Consider the following 26,412-nt stretch of genomic DNA (forward strand, 5'->3'; position numbering starts at 1 on the left):
GCGTGTGTGTGTGTGTGCGTGCGTGTGTGTGTGCGTGTGCGTGTGTGTGTGTGTGTGTGTGTGTGTGTGTGTGTGTGTGTGTGTGTGTGTGTGTGTGTGTGTGTGTGTGTGTGTGTGTGTGTGTGTGTGTGTGTGTGTGTGTGTGTGTGTGTGTGTGTGTGTGTGTGTGTGTGTGTGGTTATTGCGCTATATTTCGGCAAGTATTCCAAACAGCGCATCATATTGTCCAATGGATACTGAAGCTGTTTGGGAATATACATAGAGGGAAAAAAGTTTACTGATGAGAAAAATCGTGTCCGGGCCTATTGTCTCTGCAGTCGGGAAAGGAGATTCAGGATAGTTCTGGGCGAGAGAAAGTTTAACCTTGAATACTTGCAATTCCGAATACAGAGATTAACACGTCTTATCAGCTATACAATTCAAGTTGTCAGGGACATTGTTAGAAGGAGATGCAGGAGACCCTGGGGCCGTATTCTGAAACGTTCCACAGGCGAAATTTCTTTTTTCGCCTTCAGGCGCGCGTTGATTGGCTGTTTTAGCAAAATTGGATGAGCTGATTGGGTGGTTGAGTCCGACGTCATTCAATTTTGCTCAGCCAGCCAATCAGCGCGCGCCTGAAATGCGAAAAAAGAAATTTCGCCTAGTGGAACGTTTCAGAATACGGCCCCTGCATGGTTGCTTCTGAGGGCATGTAATTTTGGTACACGAAGCCGATTAGGCAGATGACAGTAAGCGCGAATTAGCTAAGGTATATAGTTTCAGTGTGCTAATGTTATCATTTCGCTTAAAAGGCCTCCCCGAGAGAAGATTACATAAACAATGCATATTTCGCACATTACGGGGAAATGTACCTGTGTATTCAGGTGCAGAAAGATATGCATGTCTGAGCTACAGTAAATGTTTCAATTCAAGCGCGGAATTTGTGAATAAGCCACACTTAATATTCGTTTAAATGGCACAAAATAAGACTACAAATAACCGTAGACCCCATGATTCGTGTTATATGCTATAACGGCTTGTCTACTCTTATTTGTCTTATCATATTGGGCCACTTCTACCAAGATGAGTCTGTATACCAACTTTGCCAACGACAAGTCCTGCTCAAGTTATACACTTCCTCGTGACCTTGCCGATTGAATATGCAATTTAGGTGAGCCATATGGTGAAATATCCACTACACGCTTCGATTCAAGCGCAGATACGTCGGCTCCGATGAAATTTCGCGAGGATTGCATTCCCCGAAAACTGTTGCAGTTGTAACTACAGACAAACATAATGTGACATTGAGCCGTCGCTAGAGTGAGACTGTTCCTGCCGAGAAAATGCTAATCTTTTACCAGTTTCTTTCTCACCAAGAATTGCGTTTGCATCTGATTGCGCATCTGCTCGAAAATCGCAGTTATAATGAGGGATGTAAACCGTGCAGCAATCCCGCATATCGACCTATTCGTGGTGTTATAGCAACAAGATTCTTTTTGAAGAGGGCCACCCAGTTCATGGCTTCGGGACTTTAAGGATCAATTGGATAGATATTCTTGCGCACAGCCGTCAAAGTGATTTATCATTCACCATCTTCTACTATAAGAGGCGCGGAAAATATTTTTTCGACACCTCCAGAGTATATCGGTCAAGGTCACGGCCAAAATTAAAGGAATGCAGTATAAGATAAAAACGCATAACCAGAATATCTTCTTTAACATGGGGCTGCATGCTCGTGGTGACGCGTGAAAAAGTTTGCCGACTTCCGCAGTGACAATATCGTTTCCCAAATAAAAAATAAATAAAAAGAATAGGCACAAAATCAGCCGAAACTGGTTTTCTTGTGCTGTTTTCTATTCACTAAACTGCATGACCTTATGATGCCAATTGCGTTTCTTTACTCACAGTCGTCTCTGTGTTAATCACGAGGTTTTACGCACGAAGGCACCACTTCAGTTATGCGGTATGCAGCATCGGAAGGCTCTGGATTAATGTTGATGACTAGGGTTTTCTCAACGTTAATCGTAATATAAGTGCGAAAGCGTTTTTACTGCATTTCGCCCCATTTAAAAAGCGCCCGCCGTTGCAGTGGAAGATCACACCTGCTACCTCATACTGAACAGAAAATCGCCACAGCCACTCATCCATCGCGATGAATATATCGCAATCTATTCCTTGTGCAGCCCATGAAATCTACAAGAACGGGTCCCCGTTTGGCAAGGCTTATTTTAGTTTCTCTTCATACACGTAAACTAAAAAAAAAATGTACTGACTTCAGGACATGTGAATTAAGCGAAAAAGATATATCACCACGTATGCTCACCTAAATTTTGTATATATTATGTTTATGTAGCGCATCTCACTCGCGCTTAAACCTGGTCACGCATTTAATTAAGCTAGTCACGAGGGTCATTTAATTCAGTCATTTCAATTATAGGCTAGAAAGTACCACTTCCTGAGGAGCCCTGTGCCACACACGCCGATATCGTGTTGCTCACTGAGCCCCGAAACCATGGCCATGCGTAAACACTTCGTATATTAAACACGACCACATCTTTGAATTGCACTAATAGCGAAATATTCGCAGGAATCTTTCGCGAAGTATTTTTTCCATGTCCTAATAACTTTCTTAAGGACCTTCGTGAATTCTCCCGAGCAGGCGCAAGCATAAAGCACGACTTCAACTCACTCTAATCGCTATCGACATAAAGAGCGTTTTCTTAAAACACTTCGTATGTTCTATAAGTCGCTGCGTTTGTATATACATGGCCGATTCCACCCCTCTCCCATTCATCGACAGCGTGATTGCGACTTTAGCGGTGACTGCAACTTCAGCGATAGCTCCTGATAGCAGAAGAAATTCAAGGACGAAAACAATGCGGCCAAGGCCCGCGATGCGAGTTGGGCATGATTCTCCGCGCACTCAGTTGAGTTATCCATTGCTGCGACCTTTGCGTGAAAGCGGGCTTTTCCTTTACACAACCGGCAACACGTGATTCCGTGTACCCGAGAAGCCTGCGCCGGGTAGCGTTCTCAGCATCTACAGCGATGCGACAAAAACCACTCGGCTTTTGAGCGACCTCTAGCCGGGCCTGCCAGTGTTAGGCGCGGGAAGAAGACACTCCATTCGTCAAACGCGTTTGCTGCTGTATTTCTTTCTGCGCCCACGACGACGACTGATATTCAATGTCCGCGTACGAGCGCACAATGCCAGATAAGAAGCCTTCGTCCCCCAAGGCTCGTCGCGCGCCTCACTGCGACTGCAGTTACTTGAATCGAAGTGCGCGCAGCATCAACAAAAGGCACCCCCCGGAGACTCGGCAAGTAACTGGAGCTCGACATCGTGACCGCTTCTCGGTTGCCTCCCGATGACGGATTACAAAGGGCAAGTGAATGGATGGGAGTATATACGAGGCCGAGACTGCCCCGACACGACTCGTATTAAAGTGTCCGTTTCTTTAACGCAGCATTCTAGCGCAGTAAGCGGCGGCATACAGACTAGAGCATACAACGCACTTGTAAATCAGTTCGTCTTTTTTTATTATTGATAACGTTACTGTACCTTAGGTCACTCTAACATGGTTCGCTATGGGTTTTCTCATTGTGGCAAAAGCCCTGTGTCCTGTCTCTTCTCGTGCCTTAGCTAGTTTCACAGTAGTCCATGCTCCGAACTAACCATGCTTACATACCACGTTTTGCAGTCCATATACTTCCGGTGGCAACGCACACGTGAAAATTTACAGTGAATATATAGCATAATTCACAGTCGTAACCGTGCGCAAGCTGTTAATAGTCATAGTATCTTCGAAATTGTTTATTTCCTTTGAACCTGCCTCTGAGGTTCCCAGCAGTACCTTTATTGTTTTCTGTGGAATGACGTAAACATGTATTCCGTAAATGTATATTTACATCCGCGGTGTATATAACAAAGAACCGCGTTCACGTTCCCAACTTTGCCTATTAGTCTAGTGTTGCTATCCGCAGCGCTTCTTTATGTCTTCATTTTAGGAAATTTAGACTGGAGATAAATGTGTTGCCGAGAGAGAGAGAGAGAGAGAGAAACGAGAAGGGAAAGGTAGGGAGGTTGGCCGAGGGGTACGGACACAATGGGGACATTCAACGTGTGTTCGTAACTTTGCTTGCTGAATGATTGACGAGGCACTAGTTAAGATGATACGGGCATGCGACCAGTGTATACAACTTTCTTTTTTTCATTCTCAACAACCAGTGTACCTGTTGGCATGTCTCGGTGATGAATCAGGTGACGCAAAGCTAAGATTAAGTGAGAAAAGTGTTTCAATGAGAATCGGAATAAAATCTCTGATTTGGTCAGGCCGCTAGAAGCCTCAACAAAAGTGGCCTAGGGCAACGCAAAAGACACAACAGAACTGAAAGCTGGGCGAGTTTATATTGACTCATTGTTGAACTGTAGCGCGCACAATAGACGAAGGAGATTGACTTGTGAGTCAGCGCTTGTTTGTTTCCACTGCGTGCGTCGTATACATCTTTTGCGCGCTCTAAAATCCAACAGTGAATTGAAGGAAACACTCAAGTGCCACCGAAATAGGCGATATCGGACGCGGCAATGACGAAAAACGGTAACCGCGACGGCAATAACAGCCCGACGACAGCGACGATTCGGCACGACGACGGCACGACAGAGTACACGTCGAAAACCCGGCTTTGAGCCATATAGTGTTATGGGCGGGCAGATGTATTACGTTTGTTTTCAGGCGATTACATTTGCCAAAAAAAAAACACGATAAAAACTATGATTATGATACCTGGAGCAAACGTCTCGAAAATTGTATCATCATCAGCCTATTTTTATGTCCACTGCAGGATGAATTGTATCAAGTGTCTTTAAATAGCTTTCTCCGTAAAACAGCGTTTTTCGCATAGGCATCACGTGGACGCGAGTTTTCACGGAGCTTGCCAGGCAGTGCTTCCGACGCGGCTTTTGGACAGCAAACAAAGCAAACTCCGGGAGACGCTATGCAACTAAAGCTTTCGCTCGCATGAAAGGTGACACGTTTGTTTCACTGAATAGCGAAGAACAAAGCAAACTATAGAAAGCCGTAGTGAACAGTGATTTCATTAGCCAGAAAGTATGAGCTTGCTGAACGACATGGTTAGAATGTAATAGAACCTTTCTTCCATATATTCTAGTTGACTGTAACATAAAAGTTAGTTCGCTATGGGTTTACTCCTTGTAACAAAACCATAATGAGAAAGCCGCAGTCGTTTATAACGCACGCATGCAGCATGCTCTCGCACACAGATTCAGTCAGCAGTGCAAAGCTATCTCAGTGCCTGCGCTCGAAATTCTGACGTCACTTCCTGGCATTCGACAGTTCGCGACAACCGCCCGACGGCTGCGGACGGAGAGCAAAGGAGCCACATTTCGCTTCGTAGGTGTTCGTTTTCAAAAGCGTTTCCCATCGCCGCTTTTCCAACGTGTAACTGATGCGTGCTGTGAGCCGTCAAACGTCCGATGCCGAACAAGTGTCTTACGAGAAAGATGATGCGGATATTTCCATTTCCGAAGGACAGGTGCAATCGGAACACGTGGATCCGCTCTCGGGATCCGCTCTCTGTGCTTGCGTTGTACACGAAGGTAAGATTCTTTCTGCATTCGAACAGCTCTGCATGATAATCGTCTTTCGCGATTATTGATCACTCTTGATAGCGTGGCTCTTGACAACTATAAGGTGTCGGCTCACAAACGTAACGGCAATATCTGCAGTGTTAACTGGCTCTTATACTTGCATGTGCAGTGATTCTGCGTTTGTGCAAGTGTGTGCCATTCATTGTTTCGAACAAAATATACGGCGCACTAATCCGAGGATAGAGTTCTGCAGATCTTGGTGCACTTAAGCGAGGCGCCTGAAGTCGCATATGTTGTCATTGCAAATGTTGGCGGCTGCTTTGGCGATGCCGCTTTAACAATGCTGTAATGGGAGAGCAACAGGAAACGTTCGTTGCTGAAAGAGCTGATGACACGCTACACGAAGATGCTCACTGATTAACTGCGCATTTGAACTGCGGCATTCTGAAATTTCTGCCTGACTTGTAGTACACGCAATGGAGGTTGTCGAGAACCTTGATGTACAGGGTCGTCCACTCTTAGTACGAACACGGCGTAGCGTGGCCGCGCTTCGCGGAGCGCCAGCGCTCACCGCGCGGCCGCGCATCGAAGCTAAGCGGCGCTAGCGCACAGGGGCTTGCAGGTTGGGCTTCGTGTAGTCTGCTAAAGCGCACGAGTGCGCTGTGCTTTAGCGGACAACAGACTGCACAAACACGGCTCGCTCGCGCGCTTTACCAGACGACACGAAGCCCCCCCTTCAAGCCCGAGTGCGCCTGCGTCGCTTAGCTTCGATGCGCGGCCGCGCCGTGTTCGTACTGAGAGTGGACGACCCTGTACGTAGACAAGACCTGCACGCATTCATACTAAACATTTTGATTATAAGAGACTTCGCGAGAAAGCTTGCAAACAAATCAGTGCTTTGAAGAGCTGTGCATGTGTCAAGGTCATACATGTGATTCGCCGATCACCTTTGCGGCGCAGTTTGCGTAGTCACGGTGATCAACAAGTGGCCATTCAGTCGTCCCATCCCCATAAGAAAAAAGAAAGTAACTAATACTCAGTTCTCGTCCATTTGCCGAAGACATCGCGGATGTAATGTTATTTCTTACTAGATAGAAAACGCCTTCATGCTCTCCACTTCACCGGCTTCCTTATTGTCGTAAATGCGGTTGAAAGAATTAGTTAAATTCTGGTTAGTTTCACTACTTCGCGTCGTGTCCTTTCACTATTGGACGGTTACAGGCAAGTTCAGATTAGAACACTTAAAAAATTAAGTCCTTTTTTTTTCTTTGGTTAAATTGGCCTGAAGTATACACCCAAATTTATTAATGGCCGTGACTTGAAATATTGCTGACACCAGCTAAACTCTGTTCAGTGTATACCATGCATGCACAGATGTCATTTTCCTCGTGTGACATACAGCGTTATTATATAAAATTTCCACTTAAATACATACAGTTCCAAGAGTATTAACTTTGAGCAGGAAGTTGAGATCGGTAGCGGTTATAGTGTGTGTAGCTCAAGGCCACTGGCCATAAGCTAGCACGAGTTGACTGTCCACATCTTTATTCTCGACATGTAACGGCAAGCAACGAGGTTTAACGGGGAATGCGCAATGCACTTTCGCCCACTGCACTGCATTTTAAAATTAAGGATGACCAAATTACCATAAATCACAACTTCATAATTCCTCCTCACTACCTGCCGTCACGTGGATACAGCCGTATAACGCCTGGATCTCCCGCATGCCACATTTACACCGCCCGGTATCTATCCTGCCGCTCTACGCTGCGGTGGCGAGCACCTGCTTTTATGTCAACGCAATATTGCACGGCATTCGACGGCTGTGTTTACGTATATGTAAACCATGAGATACACGTGTTAGCTCAAAATGTCACTTGCCACGTAAGCTACTTTTCGAGTTGGAAGCAGGGATACAAAGTGATTGTCGAGCACACTTACAATCATACCGTAAAACATACGACGATTTGTCTCGTCATACATTGGCGGCGGCGTGCATTGTTGCTTGTGTACTGCAGTGCTCAGCGATTGAAACGCGACACTCGATGCGCCACCAGTGGGCACCGGGGACACTGAGCTGATGCAGTTTTGTATCATGAAAGCGATAGTATTTGAGATGCATCGTGACTGCAAGATTCGGCCTCTCAGCGATAAGCCAGCGCTTACCGGTGGCTCAGAAAGCGCCGGCGTCGCCATTCGGTCCGAGTATCGCGTTTCAATCGCTGAGCACTGTAGGTGTGTGCGTGCGCGCATGCGTGTGTGCGTGTGTGCATGTGTGGGTGAGTGACTGCGCATTTGCTTGTGCGATCGCTTGCATGTTGAGGCTGGAAGCTGGGTTTCCTTCAGCTGAGAGTTAATAAATAGCTGCTTATTGGGTGTTTCGCAACGAACACTTACCGCACACACATAAGCTATAGCTCTACAAGATCAATTGCATTCTGCAAAAAGTCGAATGTAACCGGAGTTTCCTGATTTTCTTTCACCGCATGTTACTCTCCAAAACGAAAAAATCAGTGGAAGTGTGGAAATGCCGCGCCTAGTTTTATTGTATATATAGCTTTAGACGGAAGGAAAATGACTATTAAGTGTGCACGTGTTTCCATTCATCCCAAATGCCATTCTGTTTAAAAAGAAACCGGTTCGTATTTCATTATATATACAGTTTAACATAAATCGACTTACCATTTGCTTTGTTTGGGACAAAGAGCATGAGTGACAATGAAACGGGTGCTGAATCTGTTAGTCTCCCGTTTCTCAAACGCGGCAATATACGTCCGTTCCTCAAAACAAATTGACAAACGTTTCGTTTTCGTTGCCCGACATTTCTGGTGGCAACAAGGATATCCGCTCTGTCATAGCGCCTGTTTTTCCGGCAAGAAAATCTCCGGCCAAGGATGCACCTGTTGCAACCGACACGAGCTTTTGCTGAAGTCTAGAGAGAAGGAAAAACGATTCGAACCAAGGCCGTTTGTTTTGTTAAACGTTGTGCTATGCACATCCGCGAGTGTATGCGCGAGACACAGATGCATACCGGTCTAGCGCTATCGCCCCATGCGATGGCAGCGTGCAATGATAACACCGTGGCATTCATTATGAGGGTGTGCTTTATCGCAACTGCAATTCAAAGCTTCAACGGTGCACCTATTTAAGGTGAAGCAATTTGAGTTCTAGCGTTATCGTAACAGAATATAAAAAGTAAGCGCATATTTGTAAAGGCTGTCATAGGAGAAAGGTCTACAAGCACAACCATGCATGTGAAACTGTACCAGCCAATTCAAGCTGCAGCATGTATAAAACTGCGACGTAGGCTGCTCGTACGTCGTAATGGACACGCCATTTTTAGATTAAGGACGTGTAGGTGGTGGAGTGGTCCAGCTACCTTTGCTCTCGGGTGCACGCCACAATATGGGTCAAAAGTTTGGAATGTGTTGCGCGTTGTAGAATGTCGTGACGTCAGACTGGCGCTGTGAGGACCCTGTGTAGAACTCTGATAACTAGCAAGTCTCAGATAAGTTGAGGAGCTTTGTGCTTCTAGCTCTCTTCAGCTTCGAAGAGTAGGCCGCGCTGTAGGAGCCCTCAACAGAGGTCCGGCGACACAGATCGTGTCGCTCGAGTGGCTTCGAAACTTTCGGCAAGGACTGTATACACGCGTGACAGTTTGCTGCAGCCAGAAGGGCTATAGCGCTAAAAGCACGATACTCTTACGCGCATGTGCACTGACTTGTCTGTGTGCCACAAGAGCGTAAAGCTCAACACAAGAAAAAGGAATGACAGGGACACGGAACAGATGACCAGAAACGAGTAATTCAAACGAACCACAACCAAATGGGCCTGATTGTTATATATCGTTTCATTTTTGCCTAGGTATTTCATTTGGCAAACTGGGGACGCCGTCATCCATTTACGAAGATAACATAAATCACAACATTTGGCAGGAACTGTGCCATCTTTCGATAGAGATTACGTGGGCAACGTGCAAACGTACGTGAATTCCTAATATTGCACCGAAACTGCGTATCTTTGTAATTCGGTGATGCATTTATGACTTATTTTACGATGACGAAGAATAGTGGATGTCGATCAGAATTGTCGATCCTGATATGTACCACAGCACTTATGTATTCATCTTCGTTTATCTTTCTCACAAATTATACAAAATACATCGTAGAGTGAGTCCATAACGCAAAGTGGCTCGCAGCGCTTCAACTGCAGGGAAATTGCAAGTCGGTACACTATAGTTCAAACGCGTGCCTGATCTGATCACTGAAAAACGCGGCGTGTCGCCCAATGTCGATGCTCCTTTGTTCCGCTGCAAATTATTGGCTCTCTGTCGATCGAGTTGCCACCAACCCATTTTTATTAGCTTAACAGGGAACAACAAAATGAACGTGGTGGAAGCCAGGCACGTAAAAGGGAAAAATCAAACCATATTTGCCTATAGTTTTCCTGGGGCGAAGCATGATCAATCTTTCGAGAGTTAGGGTCTGGTAGAAAATCAGTTTTCTTTCTTGCCCAGACATATACTAACGCAATTTATAGGGGAAATAGAGTGGGCATCTTTTCGCCTTGTCACTTAGGACTGACTTGACAGCAAAACTAGAATTCTGTAAGATGATCGCCTTTGAATTCATAACGTTGATGAAAACACAGCACGTTCGAAGACTTCGTCATCATTTTTTGGTTTTAATCCATGAAACACTCAGTAGCGACACGCACGCATTCATGTTTATCACCGTGAACATTTGATCGGAAATGTTGAATATGCAAATATAAAACCGGCCTGCTGACACTGGTGGTTGTCGCAGTGGTGGTAATTATAGTATCGGTCATCCTAATGTTAGTCGTGACATCGGCGGTTCTGCTAGCATTAGTGATGTGCACGGTTTACAGGTCGTTACTCTTCGAAGCGCTTATACATAGGAAACTGGTGAGTCACGTACGTTATCCGGAAGCACTCTTCACAGGTGTGGGCAACAATGAGCATGCGTAATGATCTTGTGATCGCCGTTCGCGCGCAAGTGTGGTGTGTGGCAGCGCGATCTCAGTAGACTCAAATTATCTAATAATGAGTTCAAACGTTTGATCAATTAGGTTACATTTTCTGTTCCAACCGAATCTCCTTCCTCTTATCAATCTGAAGTCAGGGAATCGCTGCAATAGTGATTTCCGCATGTGGATACATTCGCTTCCTGAATGCACGACTCGTGAAATGTGGAGACAGCATATGTTAATTAATTAATTAAGACAGCATATGTGAATGCGTGACGCACGAAGATGGCGTATGACTTTCTTTTAACATTGCTCCGAATTAAGGATCATGAAGATTACGCAGAAAATATTTAATCTACACAGATCGACACATGCGCAGCGCCAACCACGAATCATCATTACCTTTAATCAGAATTCTAGCCGGAGCAACAATAAACACCATGAGGGCGGGAAAAGCATAAAACATGGATGGTTTATGAATGAAACCTCGAACACGTTATTGCCTTGCGACGGAACAATGCAGCGACATTTAGGTTTTAGCACTGTTTATACACAGCGAGTAAAACTTACTGCGCGAATTGGTTAAGAAATGAGTCGTTAACTTCTTCAGAACTGAGCAGCATACACGCTTCGTTAACTGCCTCTTTGCCGGGGTTACATTTGTCGCCTGGGCTTTCTAGATATAGCGTCTTGCATGTTTTGTATTCACGAGAAAAATATATCCAGTTCGAAAACGGTCTAAAATCACTGCACTAACTGCGATGCTTTGCGCTACAGAACGGGCACTCATTCAGTTTGCGAGGAATCATTTGAGTGCAAAAGCTGTCAAAGCAGTGACAAAATAGGGAGAATCCGATTCCCGCCCTGAATTCCAACAGGCTTGTTTTCTTCTTTTTGTTTTGTCCTTTTTGCTTAACACATTAACACCTTCATGCGCTTATTATATCTTTCGAATTGAAAATGTAATCCTGTCACATTTCTGGCATCTTCGACAGATTAGGAATTTGAAATTTTGTATAGGGAAGGTTGTTGGGCGCCCACGAATGTGAACTTCACGCCTTAAGTATGGAAAATAATTCATGTGCGAAAAGACAATCAACTATTATATTTCTATACACACACTTGGCAATAGCTAGCACAGCGACTCGATGAAGTTCTATGGCGTAGATTCGTTACTGTAGTAAAGAACGAAAGGACAATATCCGCTATACATGACCAGACATGGCGTATCTCATGAAGAAACGCACCAACCTTTACGTTCCAATACACTTCACGCTTGTTAATCAACTGTGCAGCACACGTCCAATGCGAAATGCCTTCACATGTTCGCAAGCCGTTTTAGACATCTATATTTTCATTAATAATTCTCATTCTGAAGCGTTTCTTCGGCGTGTTCAGTTGTACACGGAGTGCCTGAAGGGTTATTAAGTAGGTTTTGCTTGTAACTCCGGTTATATAGAAACTAACGAACGTAATGTCAAGACTAGAAAAGATTGAAAAAAATTGGCGTCCGAGCCTGCGTCATGACATACTAAAATGGGTCAAGGCTGCAGGAACAACATTAGCGGACTGCTATACCGCCTGTAAAAATGACGGTTGTAGCGTGCAACACCGTGCAACACAACGTCGCGTTAAGTCGTGCACGCGCAGATGCGCTGGCTTTGAATGAGCAAACGGTGAGTTGATGCGACAAGCGACGCGGAAGCAATTCTGAGAAGTGAATATGCAGAACGCGGTCCTTAGAATATAATTAAATGTAATGCGTGGCAGAACAAAAACAAATGTTAACGGGGAATGGTCAGCAAGGCGATTACCGGGAGTCCATCAAGGAAAACAAACCCAACAGGTTTACTATCCCATATAGTGCTTCTTGCAAAAACTACTACAGAGGGAATTCGGACACTCGATGATTCAGCTATCATGCATGAAATGATCCAAGGTTAGTGCATTGATTTGTCTAATCTTCGTGCCTTGTGGCTTCATACGTTCTTTTATGTAATGTGTGTACTTATTACGCTTCAACTTTCTAAGTTTTTCAGGAAATACAATTTTTCTATACACAGGGAGGCACCAAGGTTCTGTACACATGCAGTAACATAGAAAAAAGTTGAATTTATAACGCAATAGTTTGTTCAACGTGCATCGATTTGCCAAGTCACAAATTTGTTGGAAGCCAGAAGGACGGAGTTTAACCAAATCCACGTACTAACTATCATTACCATGCTGGGAACGACCATATATGTATATAAGTACAGCTCCCGTATAGGATATATAGCGCTACAATAGAAGGAACTTAATCCTTCTATAGCAATTCTTGTAAGACACTTAATGTAATTTCAACTGCATGCCTGAACATGCATGAAGAGATAGTGCGGTCGCTGATATTAGCTTCCACGCAGCACTGCATTCGCAACTTATTATGCATTCGTATTGCATATTAATGCGTGCTAAGAAACAACACACCGCGTCGTCATTGACAATGTCACCATAATTTGGGTAAGAGCATTCAAATCGTAGTATATTACGAGTAGTATGCTAGAATGATGGCATATACAGAGTGATTGCAGTGTGCGCTTCCATGAGCAGCTGGCTAAGAAGCGTTATAATGCACATCGTCTATAGAATGTTTTTTTTTTTCTTTCCTTTTTGTAATGGTATAGCAGCGCTAAACGTACCAACACTGCAGAGAAAAGCGAGTAATAAGCGTCCAGTGTTAAATAATCAAAGGTCATTCGAGGGAATACTAGAGAAATCCGAAAAATTCGGGAAATGCGGTTCCTCCTGCATGACACTGCTTTTGCGTAGCACCCCATATAATATATCTAGTAGTACAGGTCTGAAGGAATAACTGCGCAAGAACAACCACGGCTCCTATATGTCCAATACCACGGACACAGACAACTACCACAAGCACTAAACGTAGTGCCGATCACGTGGACAAGGAAGCACGGACGGAAGAGCACAACAAGTAGTGAACGGGCTGGAAACCATTAACGCCAGCATTACCTTTCGAACGACACTGATCACGGCTGTTCCCTCCGAGGGAGCGGCTAAGCTGCCACCATCATCGTAACGACGCACACCGTGCTGCTACTACTGCCGCTGCAGCCACTATGCTGGCGGCGCGACGCGAACGGGAATCAGGACCCCGGGTGGGCGATGAGCGGCCACGAAGGCCCGCTGGCGCGCTCCGGGCGCCGATCGCGGCTCGATGATTGATGGCGCCGCGAGGGGCCTGATGGATGGCGGCGGGCGCTTTGTTTACGCGGGGTCCGCGACGCACGTGGTCCGGTCGCAGGCAGCAGGGCTCACCTTGGTGCTGTTTGCGCGTGGTCTTCTTCTCCTTCATCCAGGGGTACTCCGGGACGCCGAGCGGCATCTTGGCGCCGCCGGGCGAGCCGCCCAGCGGGCTCTGGCACATGGCAGGCGGCGGCACCACACCGCCCGGCGCCCGTCCACCTCCGTTGTGGAAGCTCTCGTTGACGTGTGGCAGCGCTGTCATGAACTCCGCCATGGACGGCTGGCTGTTGATGAAGCCCGTCTCCTCTTCCATGGCGGAAACACCCCTCCGAAGAGACGATGGCAAAAACAAAAAAACAGAAACAACTCGAGGCGTCCCGCTCACGGCATGACGCGGCCGCCGCTCCAAAAGCCCGCGCTGCCCGCTCCGCTTCTACTACGACTGCCTCTCACTCGGCGACGACGGCGGCGACGACTGCCGGCAGCGCCGCGCTGCTTCTCCCATCGACGACGCCCCGCGCGCGTTTCCCCGAGGCCACGCCGAGCACGCATTTCGCGCGATTGATAACGGAACGCGGTTCCCCCCTCCGCGCCGGTTGCGTCACGTGGGGGGCAGGCGACCAATGGCGCCCCGCCTTCCGCACCGCGGCCCCGCCCACCGGCGCGCGCGCGCGCGCTCCGTCTGGCTGCACGGGTGCGCGCGGGCCCGCGCGCGCGCTTGTTTGCGTGCGTTTGCCGACGCGCTAGCCGCTGGCGACGTGCGCGCGCTTCTTCGCGCGACGTAGCCGATGGGTTTGTACGCGAGCGCGCTTAATGACGGCTGACAAATCGGTGCGCCCGGCCCGAAGTGCGGTATCCATCACGTGGCCTTCTCTTTCGCTACGCGCCGGGCTCTCTGGGCTTCCCCCCCGCACGCACGCACGCACGCACCACAGGTGAGGCGTCGCAGATTCGGGAGCGCGCGCCCCCCGCGGGGTCAGTAAGATCTCCTTCCGCAAGGCGTCATGCTGCGCGCCTGACGTGCTCTCTTCAATCATGCCCTGTCACGTTGACGCGGTCGCGCGTCGCTGAAGGCGTCGCGCCCGGGGCTTGCCGGGCTTCGTTTCGCCGTCGCAGGCCTGTCTGGTCGAGCAAGCCGTCGACAATGCTAGATTTCGCGGCCACCATTGGCGACGAAAAGCCCCATTTTATTCTGTGTCAACCTCGCCGGTGACACGTCGTGTACAGACAAACTCATCTCTTCCGTTGCGTACGCCACTGAAGAGCGTGTTCTGACAATTCAATATTTCGGCTCTGAAAGGATAATGCGAATCAAGGTTGTCCGAATTTAGTATATAAAGACGTGAAGGATAACATTTTGTTGTTTGAAGCGATATGATGTTCTTAACCTATGCTTGCTCGTTGTCATCAGCCGTGAGCGTGGGTTATTCAAGTCCACATTGTTTTATGTATTTGTTCGTTCCTCCAATTTTAAGGAAGGGCTGCATTTTTAATGTTTTTATGCAAGGATTGCGAAAAAACTTCACTCTTTCACTGACATTTCTTACTTACATATTAGCTTCATTCACGTACACTGACTCTTTCGAAGCAGTGAATTTAGGAAGGAGCCACTCATCAATCAGTAACGCTGTGTGCATATGTCATTGGACAGTCTTTGTATATACTGGCTCTGATTGCGAGCACTTATATGTCCGTCTTTTTTTTTTTTTTCGGTTCATGTACTGATCAGTACTCAATAACGAAGCACGGTGTCACTTATCTTCCTACCGTTTCTTTTAGCATGCAGTCATATCATTTTTTTTTTTGTGTGTGTGTGTACGGCTTCACACTAAGCACCGACACACCGTACCACTTATACAGTTAGCCCTCACATTTAAATTTTCATTTCATTAAAAAAAATCCTATTATATGTTTTGCTGCCGCGGTTCTGTTGAGACCCGCGACAACAGCTAAATATTCTGACCGGGGGCTCAGAAAAAGTAGAACTGAGAAATGACAAAAAATACTCAAATACGTAAATGAATTTTAACAGATGTACCACAGCCATGACCACAGTTCGCTGTGGGAAGCGTGGCAGACTTAATAAAAGCACTTAACAATATGTCAGCATTTGTCAGAATAATCAAGGATTACCGTTTCACTTATGAAATGGAGACCCATACTGCGTCGATGCCAGAAGGGTTTTCGAGGGGGATCGTTTTGTTATGTTTTATCGGCTGCAAGGTCGTTAGCACCCACCCATGTGGTGCGTGTCGTGCATATTGTTTTATCGTGATGGCACTCTGCATTCCAAGTGTTCTTTGCGTACTTGGATTTACGTGGCACGTCATGTCCATTTATTGTTGCTCTTTATTAACTAATATATGGTTTGCCGTTCGCGTCACCATCGTTTAGCCACACCAATATTGGCCTCTAAACAACGTGTATTCGACGTCAAAGCATTGTAGCGTTATTTGTGGAAACTAAGGAACTTAGCGTTTCTCGCTAATCCGGAAAATTCTTACGACGCATTCATACTGTCCAAACGAAAGCAATGGCGACAGCTGGTAGTTAAATCTCTACTGCCCAACGTGTTATACGCGCTCGACGAAGGTTTTCTTTACATTTCATTACTTATGCTTTGTCGGATAACGAATACCGAAGAGAAAGTTTTACAAATATTCGCAAAAACTTCCGGAAAAAAAGGAGTCCGAATGTTGCAGTTATTTCATTGAACATAATAGAGAGAGAAAGAGACGGAAGAAAGGGGAAAGGCAGGGAGGTTAACCAGAGGTTAAGATCCGGTTTGCTACCCTACGCTGGGGAGAGAGGGGAGGGGGAGATTGTGTGATAGGAAAGAATATAATAAAAATGTGTAATACCTACGGGCGAATCCAATATAGGATATTTCATTCCTGTACATTTAAGAGAATATAACAACGAAGTCAAGCAAAAACGACGCAAAAAGCAATTTTTACGTATTTCAATTCATAAAATACTGCCTGAAAGTGCGGTCATGCGGAGGTCCTTTTAAAACGCATAGAGTGAATGCTGCTAACAAATTATGTTGTTAATGATAATGATTTATTCGGGGGCTTTAATGTACCAAAGCACCAGTCTGCTTAGGAAAGTCGCCGTGTAGTGGAGGCCTACGGATTAATGTTTGACAACCCGGTATTATTAAACGTTCACCTAAATCTAAGCGAATGAGCGTATTTTGCTTTCCGCCGCCCTGAATAAGCCGCCACTGCCGCATGGATTCGAACCCTCGACTTCACGCTCAGCGGTAGAATGCTCTACACTGTAACTAATTTGCTAATTTCCCTTCTTTCCTTCCCTCCTCTCTCTCCCTGTCATATTTGTGTTCCCCTTTCCCATTCCCCCGGTGTAGGGTAGCCAACCGGACGTTATTCTGGTTAACCTCCCTGCCTTCTGCCTTTCCCTTTCCTCCTTCATCATCCTCGCACCATTAAGGGTGCGCAAGGGAGCAAACCTGCCTTTAACTCACAACCTCTGGTGTAAGGATATATGAGTTATAGGCAGATTTACACCTTTTTGTAGCCTTAAGGATGCAAATCAGTTTATAGTGTAGCCATGCACTAGGTTGTTCTTGAATACTGTATGTTGTAGGTTAGGCACATTCAAGAGCTTAGGAGTAGCCGGAGCCTTATTCGTGCGTCAACATCTTCCTATATTATGTCAATTTAAAAAAAAAGAAATCCCGAGGCAATGGCGGGCGCACTTGCATGAGAATAATTGAACGTGGGAGCAAAATGCTTACTAGTCAAGCACATAACGTCAGGGAACTTATATGTAAACTAAACATTTTGTGGGACATCGTTCAAAAAAAGCAGTCGACATTACCTGACTTATGTCATAGTCATGGACGCAATGTTATTAACGCCTATGTGCCGAAGGTACGTGGAATGGAGGAAAAACGTAGTTCGCATGAATGAAAATAGTAATCCTGCTGGCGACCATGAGACGGGGTTGACTTCGCAAAGCCACTGAAAGTTATTTCGCAAGAAAAGGAGGTAAACCCGACGTCACGGCATGGCAGTCCTATCCATTCAACACCAACGCATCTTGAAGAAAATTTCATTCGGAGCCAATATTTCTCGAATTGCGGGGTGCCTCTGATTAATTAATGTAACAGCATGCAGTTAAAGCGACTCGTAGGTATAGTCAACGTACACATGACCCTTTTTCGCAGGCAAGGAAGACCAAATCGCAACAATTAGAGATATCACTAATCTGACGGTATTCAATATTGCACCCTCGATTCCATGAAAATTGCTTCGAACAAGAAATTATAGATTCGTATGATAAATCTCGAATAATCGCAGGTCTGTAAGTGAAGATTATTTCGTTCAATGCTTTGTGGACCTTAGGATAGATAGATAAACATTTTTAATGTGAGAAATGCAGAGAGGTCCTCTGTATGAGCTTTGCCTCTGGCCTGCTACTCTGCGTAGGGGGAAGAGAGAAAGAGGAAGGAAAGAGAGGGATGATGATTATGAGTAAGGATGATGATGATATTGGTACTCTGCCAGATATGCTCTGTTCAGGACGACATGAACTTCGTCCTGCTCGTGATGTGTGTGTGTGTGTGTGTGTGTGTGTGTGTGTGTGTGTGTGTGTGTGTGTGTGTGTGTGTGTGTGTGTGTGTGTGTGTGTGTGTGTGTGTGTGTGTGTGTGTGTGTGTGTGTGTGTGTGTGTGTGTGTGTGTGTGTGTGTGTGTGTGTGTGTGTGTGTGTGTGCAGTCAAACGTGCAACAGCTGTCCGTTGAGTATACAGTAGGCTTCATGCCCCCCGAAAGTAGCTGAAAGTTGAGCTTCAACAAGTGAGGCAATTGCTTTCACGGCGACATGGAAAACAGCGCTTACACGAAAGAGACTCAACTACGCAGTGCGCTTAATGAATCACACATCGCATATTATTCGCGTTAGAGTCACGCACTGTTATATTATGTTTTGCTACTGTACTAACTACATAAAATACTAAACGCCAACGTACCGAACTTGTCAGCGCGGTGTTATTGTGGCTTGTGCTCTACAGACTAGCATTGACATCATCATGGCTACCATGTTGAAAGTCTGCTGCTCGATATGATGCGCTTGTTCCCGGCTTATCACGAATAACACGGTCAAAGTTGTGTAGGCCAGCACAACATAGTGGCCGTGACGTCACCTGCAAGCTGACTATTAATGAGCTCAGAGGAGAGCATGCAAAGGTGGAGCCTTGCCAAAGAAATAGTACTGGGGATGTTCTGGGATTGCGTGAGTATCGCTTGCACGGCGGGGACAGAACGGTCCACAAAGATGTGACGTAGTTGACGTAGTTCACTGTTCACGCCGTTCTCACTCGATGGATCTCGAAATAGGCCGCAGCAAGAAGCTGCACGTCGATCGTAACGTGACGCCTTCCCCTTTCAGTGTGCATTCAAAGTTTTTGTAAATCATTCGCGTTAGAACTAACCGTCACTTGCAAATCTCTGCACCGTCACTAATGTCCACAGCGTAAGCATCAATAACAGCGGCCCCCTTCACCTTTACTTTTTTTTTCAGCTGATTTCTACGCTATTGCGGACGCCGAGTTTCTATAACTTTATAACCGCCGAGCTCTAAAGTTTCCGGGTTTAGTAAATTGGGTCTTCACCGTTTTATTGCTGCGTTAAGCTTCAGATATTGGTCGACTGTGCGTCCACCACTTTATTTCTACTCTGCAGTTCGATAATATACAAAAAAAATGGTAGAAATGCTATTGTATACGTAAAGTGTTGGCCTTCGTTGCGATTGGGCCATGTGACTGGGCCATATGATTGGGTCTCCTTCAATCTCTATCTTCAGTCCATACTTCTGACTGTATTTTCGGAGATTACGTGACCGACATTGTGTAAGAAACAGCCACCCGATGTTCTGCAACTTAACTTGTTCAATCGGACAACCCCACAGCGTTCTTCTAACAATATGATCGGTAACTGTGAAAGCCTCTCAGGGCACCCACGTAGAAATTTATTGAAAAGAAAGTGCTCGTGAAATATTTATGACCGTGATTGTGAGTGCATTATTAAAAATGAACCATTATTGAAAAGAAAATATACCCTAATCACTAATAGAGCGACTGACTTACTTGCACACATGCATACACCCACCCCGAACGTTGAACAACCATTGCGCATGATTCGCTGATGGCGATAAACGTTTACTTAGTCTCGAACAATTTATGACAGAGAACATGCTTACGGGTGTTTCCTTTTTTCCTGTTTTTTATTTTCCTTGCTCATTTCGAAGAAAACACAGCAATAGTTCTCAATTCTCATAATAGTTCTCAATTCTGTCCTTCACGCTCAAAACGTGAAGGACATTTTGTTTGATGCATGCCTTTTCCTACCACCGGCTAACGACACGATGACATTCTCGCCTCAATTACATTTTATATGCGTTGGTGTCAATTTGAATTCGGTAAGCATGATACTTACGCTTATCACAACTCATGCGCTGACATGCATTGCACATGATATGCCGATATTTGCTACCCTTATTTTTGTTCTTGGCGTATACTCGCGTGCTTAGCCAATATGAATGCGAAAAGTTTTTGTTGTTCATTTATTTCTCTGCACTTCCCTTGTATAAAGCTTTGTTTGTAAATTCAATTTCAAGATATCAGGCTATTTAGTGGCCTTATTTGCTCTCTTGTCAGATATGACGAACAATAACAACGATGACTATGATTACGGAGATAACGACGACATCAATGACTGCGGAGAGAATGACGACACCGATTACGAAAATGACGGTAACTGAAGCTACACCGCAGCAATTACGAATCTTGATCGCTTTCTAGGTATTGTGTGAGCAGCTCTTTATACTCTGGCAACCTGTGTACTGCTGACGACAAACTAGAGTATTAAGGTTTGTGACGTCAGAGGTCAGATGGAGGCACTTCGAGTTGGTGATTGGAGTTCCATAGGTTTAATAAGGTACTGTAAACCCCTCAAATTTCTGGATGGGATAAATGATGTCCCATACGTATACTTAACATTGCAACGTAATGCCACAAATATAGGTGGACTGCAGATTACCAAGTCGTATTTATCGAAATTTGTCCTATATCTATTCTTGAATTCACAAAATACAATAAATCAATGGAAATATCATGAGCAAGCCTATTTCTTATTCTTCAATTTCAGTCATTATTAGTCCGTACTGAGCCGATTTTCTCTTTCACTCCTTGCCGTCATCCCAAACAGCAGTATGCCTTGACATTCCTAAGGCTGTCAGTCTTCAGTGACTATTAAAACTCTGTCCTTATCCTTACTCTTCCCTAAGTTGCATCTAGAGCAGTTTAGCGTGGTCTCTCAGCCCGCATTTGCCTAGCGTTAAATTTCGCATTGAGCGACATTAACCTTGGGTCTATAACTCGTCATTCTGGCGCATATACGCTTTCGGAGACAGGCGTCACATATCTGGGGCTCGCGAAAAAAAAAAAAGAGAAAAAACGACGTCAGTGCGAGGAACAGCAACTGCAGGAGAAGGAAGGAAGGCCGAGAGCTTTTGGTGTCAGAGTTCGCACCTTTTCCAGCACGGCAGCAGTTATCCCAAAGGCAGCCGCGAATAGGCTGTACACCCTCGCCTCCCGCGGAGTATACAGTACGTGGCATACCGCAGACCACAAGGGCGCGCGCAAGCCACTTCGCGCCACAACTTCAGGTATGGCGTCATCGATGGCTTCTCCAGTGCGCCACGCGCTTGGGCGCTCGCGGCGGGGTCCCCTGGGACACGGCGCAGTAGAATCGACAGCCACCCCCAGCGGCGGCTCACCCAGCGCCGACAGTGACTGCGCGGGATTGGCCAATCGTCTTTCTATAAACGTGTTTGGGTCAGGGTCGGCGTCTTGTGTTTTGCCACCACACCGACGAGGCGCGTGAATACGTGAGACCGTTCCCGTGCAGCCGAGAGGAGATACAGTCTCGCGGCGTATATAGCGTCGGAAAAGCGCGACCGGCGGCCGGTCGGTCGGCCGCTCGAGGCCATCGGGAGAGGCATTACACAAAGGAGACGACGCCTGCGCCGCTGTCGAAGTGACTCAAGGTTCATTGCGCATTGGAGCACGGGCAATGTCACGCTCGCCACGGCTCTCTGCGGCAGCGCCAGCGCGACGTAATGCTCCGTGTTTGCGGTCCGGGCCCGACTTGTGTGTCAAGGCTTTTCTCCGCCGTCGCCGCATGTAGGAATGGCCTCGACGCCGTTTTTTTCGCGGCGCTTTCGGAGTTCGTATATGTATGCTGAGGATGTGCTCCCTCTCTTCCACCTTGGGAAAGGAGTTTCGTCGAATGGGCATCTACATACTATGCCTGCATGCTCGCACCCGCCGGTCTGTAGTGCCGGGACGGCGGCGCGAATGCATGCGGCTCGTAACTGCGTGTGTGTGTGTGTGTGTGTCACTCTCGAGGTAAATTGTCGATTGTGAACTTCCACGGCGCGACGCAAAAACGGTCGTGGGCTAGATTCGTCCCCTTCCCCTCCCTCCCTCACTCCCCAACGTTTCCTTCCTCCGTCGTCTTCTTGTCTTCTCACGTGTTCCGGTTTACTGCCCTTGGGCTCGACACCCAGCAGAGGTGGGCAGTTGCGGGGGTGCCTGTTATTTATTTCTGTTTCGTCATCGCCAATGCTCTTTGACCGCGAGGGACGATGACGAGCCAGCGCATCGGCGCGAGAAACGCTCTTGCCAGTTGATCCTTATTGTTGGATGTGCAATTTCTCAACACTTCAGTGGCTGGAGCAACGCAGACTGAAGGCTGTAGGGAATATTCTCGATGTCGGAGGGCGCATGCGGGCTGATGAACGACAGTGGTGGGGATGCTCCTTACAGGTGGAGTTAGCCTGGCAGGTCTGGCAGGCAATTGAACAGCCTGTGCGTCTCTTTGCGCGCCAAATATGTCATTATGTGTCAATCAGTCTAGTCTCTCGCTAAAACGTGAGAAGAATGTGCGACACTTCCTTACGCGCTATCCGCGGCCCTTTCGGGAACACCAACTCGCGTATTCTTTAGAACGGTGCTTCACTCTATACTCTACACCTATAGACTTGATTAAGTGGATGGTATATATATATATATATATATATATATATATATATATATATATATATATATATATTTGCCGGTGTCAGGCACCACTCCATGCCTGAAAACGCTGGAAATGTAGTGGGCTGGAGGTGGATTCGAACTTACGACTTTCATATTAGAAGCCGGGTGTTTTATCTCTGCTCCACGCCACTATAGTTAGAGTTAGAGTTACAGAATTGATACCAAGAGAAGGGAGAGAGAGAGAAATATAAAACTTTATTGTGTCCATGATGGGGTCTGGAGGCGGCGGGGGTTGCGAGACTAACCCCCAGGCCTCCCCTTCCTCAGACGGCGGCCAGCCCTTGCTTTCTGGCGGCGTCTTCGGCCATCCGGACGGCCCAGAGCTGCTCTTCTGGGTCCAAGCTGAGCAGCAAAGTCTCCCACTGCTCGGCCGTAGTTATGATGTGTGTAGTGTTAGTGCGGTGAGTGTTGGTGGGTGTAGCTTTGGGGCATGCCCAGATGATGTGATCGAGGTCAGCGCGGGCCTCGCAGGCTTTGCAGAGTGGGGAGTATGCATCGGGGTAAATTCGGTGGTATAGCACGGGGTTTGGGAAAGTTCGCGTCTGAAGTAGTCGCCAAGTGGTGGATTGTGATTTATTCAGTGTTTTGTGTGCTGGTGGGTAGCGTAATCGCTCTCTGCAGTAGTGGAAGCGCAGTCGAGGACGGCAGAAAACTAGGTGGGGTAATGAAGTTAGGAAATTTGCAGGCGCAAGTTCGAATCAGCTAGCGCAAGACAGGGGTAATTGGAGATCGCAGGGAAAGGCCTTCGCCTGCAGTGGACATAAATATAGGCTGATGGTGATGATGAAGCTAGGAGGGAAAGTTGGCGTCTATGACATGAACGTGTTCATGATTATTGCGCAATATATACATCCTGCGTCTGTGCGAACCGTCCATGCGTGCGTTGGAAAGTACTGCTTGCGTGCCGTAGTGGGGATCCACGCGAGCCCTCGATCATGGCCGGTGTTTAGCCGCGACTATCACGGCGCATCCCCACACTCTCTTTTGATTCAATCACCCACCAGCTACACTGGAATCGGTTCTGAAGCTCCCGCGACGTATGCGTAAAGCGGCGGAAGAGGATCCTCCGGTGCGCCGGTCGACACTATATATTTGCCTGCGACCGAGACGAGCCGCACATCTCGATGATGTGGGCGCGCTACTCGTGACGTAATGTGATCTGTTCGTGATACCTGCTTTGGCGATTGGTTTTCCTTATTGCGACTTCTTCGCCGGGCTGCAAATCGTCTACGCAGGTGCCAAGAAAAGCCGCTTGTTCTCTTTCATCTCTTCTCCCTCTCCCCCATCTCTCCCTTCTTTCATCGGCTTACAGCACTTGGTGCCTCTCTCGTGTTTGTGAGTTTTTACGGTAGGAAACTCCACGTGCCTGTTCCCCCGAAAGAGCTGCAAGAGGGACGATACGAGAACGGACTTTTCTTTGGCCAGCATTCGCAGCGTCCGATTCTTATATAGCGACAGACATCATTGCGCTGCCCGCAAGAACAATGATCAATCACGGCTTTCAGCGAAGGCTCTCGCTCTCAAGGTTGCGCGCTCCAAGTCGCAGCATGTGACGTCTTTCTTCCTGCATGCATGGGTTACTTTCTTTCACTTCATTTGGGTTTCTGGACTTCTTTGACACGTGTGTCGCAGCCGAGCCTCTATATATATATATATATATATATATATATATATATATATATATATATATATATATATTCACCCAGTCCGCTTCGTGCCGCGAAATAGAGATAAGTGTTACTTAAATTACCTTTAGGCCGCGTCATCTTTCTTTTTCTATCGCGCACTGCAGAAGTGAGCGAATTGATTCGAAGATCTCTACGATGGATGTGCCAATATGCACAGCAGGAACAACTCATTTACACCACTTCGCTAATCGGGTTCTATATATAGGGTGTCCTCTGAAACGGGACCACGTGGAAACTGAGTCTGTCATCAGGCTGTAAAAAAGACCGGAAACTGACGCTGTGCGAGTAATTAAGAGAGGAAGAGACAAGGCAGGGAGAACAACCAGACGAGCGTACGGTTTGCTACCCTACACAGAGGAGGCAATAGGAAAAGTAAAGGCGAGGAAGAAGGAGCACTGGCCGCGCAAGCCCGACGATGTACAAGAGTGACCATAAACGGTCATTCAACAGACAGACAGACAATGAACTTTTATTGAGGTCCTGAGGGACTAGCCGGTGGAGACCCGCTGGGGCCCCCGGCTCGCCGCTGGCTGCTCCCATGTCGGAATCGGGAGGCCAAGCCTCTCCGCTCTTTCACGGGCCCTCTGGACGGCCATGGACTGGAACTTGAGTTCCGTACTTGAGATGGCCTCGTCCCAGTCCTGTTCGCTGGTGAGTGACGTATCCTGTAACGCAGGACACTGCCAGAGCATATGTGCTAGAGTGCTAAACACCTCCCCACAATCCGGGCACTGTGGGTCAATTTCTGTATTAATCCTGCTTAGGAAACCTCGCGAGGGATATGACCTCGTCTGAAGCATCCTAAGCGTGATTGATTGAGCTCTACATAGATTTGGGTGTGGAGGCGGGAAGCGCCTGCGTTCCTCTTTATAGTGGGAGACGATTTCATGAAATGTTAATAACGGGTCGCTGTGGCCGAGCTCCTCCGGATCCAATGAAGCCTCACCGCCGTCGCGGCGCGTGAATTCTCGCGCACGGCGGTGAGCAATCTCATTGGGATTCGGACGGCCCGGCAGCACGTTGTCACCCATGTGAGCGGGGAACCACGTAATGTAATGCACGGGGTCAGAATAAGTTCTTGACTTGCTCTTCAGAAGCGCCTCCGCCTGTCTCGCAACCATTCCCGAAGCGAAAGCCCTGACGGCCGCGCGTGAGTCAGTGTAGATATACGGCCTTTTAAAATCCTGCATCGCCAGCGCTACCGCCACCTGCTCTGCCACGTCGGCCGTGACAGCGCCTACCGAGGCCGCAGATAGGAGCTCGCCCTTCTCGCTGACCGCCGTGACCGCGAATTTACCGGAGCGCCCATATTGAGCTGCGTCCACGAAGGTTTCCAGGCCGACCGTTGTCTTTAAAATCGTCCTGGCACGAGCTGCTCGCCTGCCCGCATTATGCTGTGGATGAACGTTTCTAGGGAAGGGACCGACGACGTAGGTCCCTCTGGAGCTCTCGTCCAGCTGAACCGCCTCACTGTGACTGTAACGCGGCCGCAAGCCCGCCGCATCCAAGAGGCGCCTACCCGCGCTGGAGCCCGAAAGCCTCGTGATCTGCGCCGCTTGTTGCGCCTCTATTAGTTCGAGGGTGGTGTTATGAACGCCGAGCTGCATTAGCCTGTCCGTGCTCGCCGTGACCGGAATACCCAGTACCTTCTTGACGCTTTTCCGCATCAACGTATCAAGCTTGTCCCTTTCAGTCTTAGTCCACTGCAGGGCCGAAACCACATAGTTGATGTGGCTCATAAGAAAAGAGTGATGCGCCCTAAGTAGGTTGTCCTCGCCT

At 47.3% G+C, this 26,412-nt stretch overlaps 1 protein-coding gene across 2 annotated transcripts in view; it reads right to left on the reverse strand.

Moving 5' to 3' along the window:
* LOC119456700 (homeotic protein proboscipedia) overlaps positions 1–14,337 on the reverse strand; it is a 79,526-nt gene extending 65,189 nt beyond the window's left edge. For both annotated transcript variants that reach the window (XM_049668862.1, XM_037718525.2), the window contains exon 1: positions 13,889–14,337. In XM_049668862.1, the coding sequence (XP_049524819.1) occupies positions 13,889–14,129 (241 nt within the window). In that variant the 5' untranslated portion in view covers positions 14,130–14,337. The remainder of the gene's footprint in view (positions 1–13,888) is intronic.
* Between the last annotated feature and the right edge of the window lie 12,075 nt (positions 14,338–26,412).

This window comes from Dermacentor silvarum, chromosome 6 (genome assembly GCF_013339745.2).
Source record: "Dermacentor silvarum isolate Dsil-2018 chromosome 6, BIME_Dsil_1.4, whole genome shotgun sequence".
Taxonomy (NCBI): Eukaryota; Metazoa; Arthropoda; class Arachnida; order Ixodida; family Ixodidae; genus Dermacentor; species Dermacentor silvarum.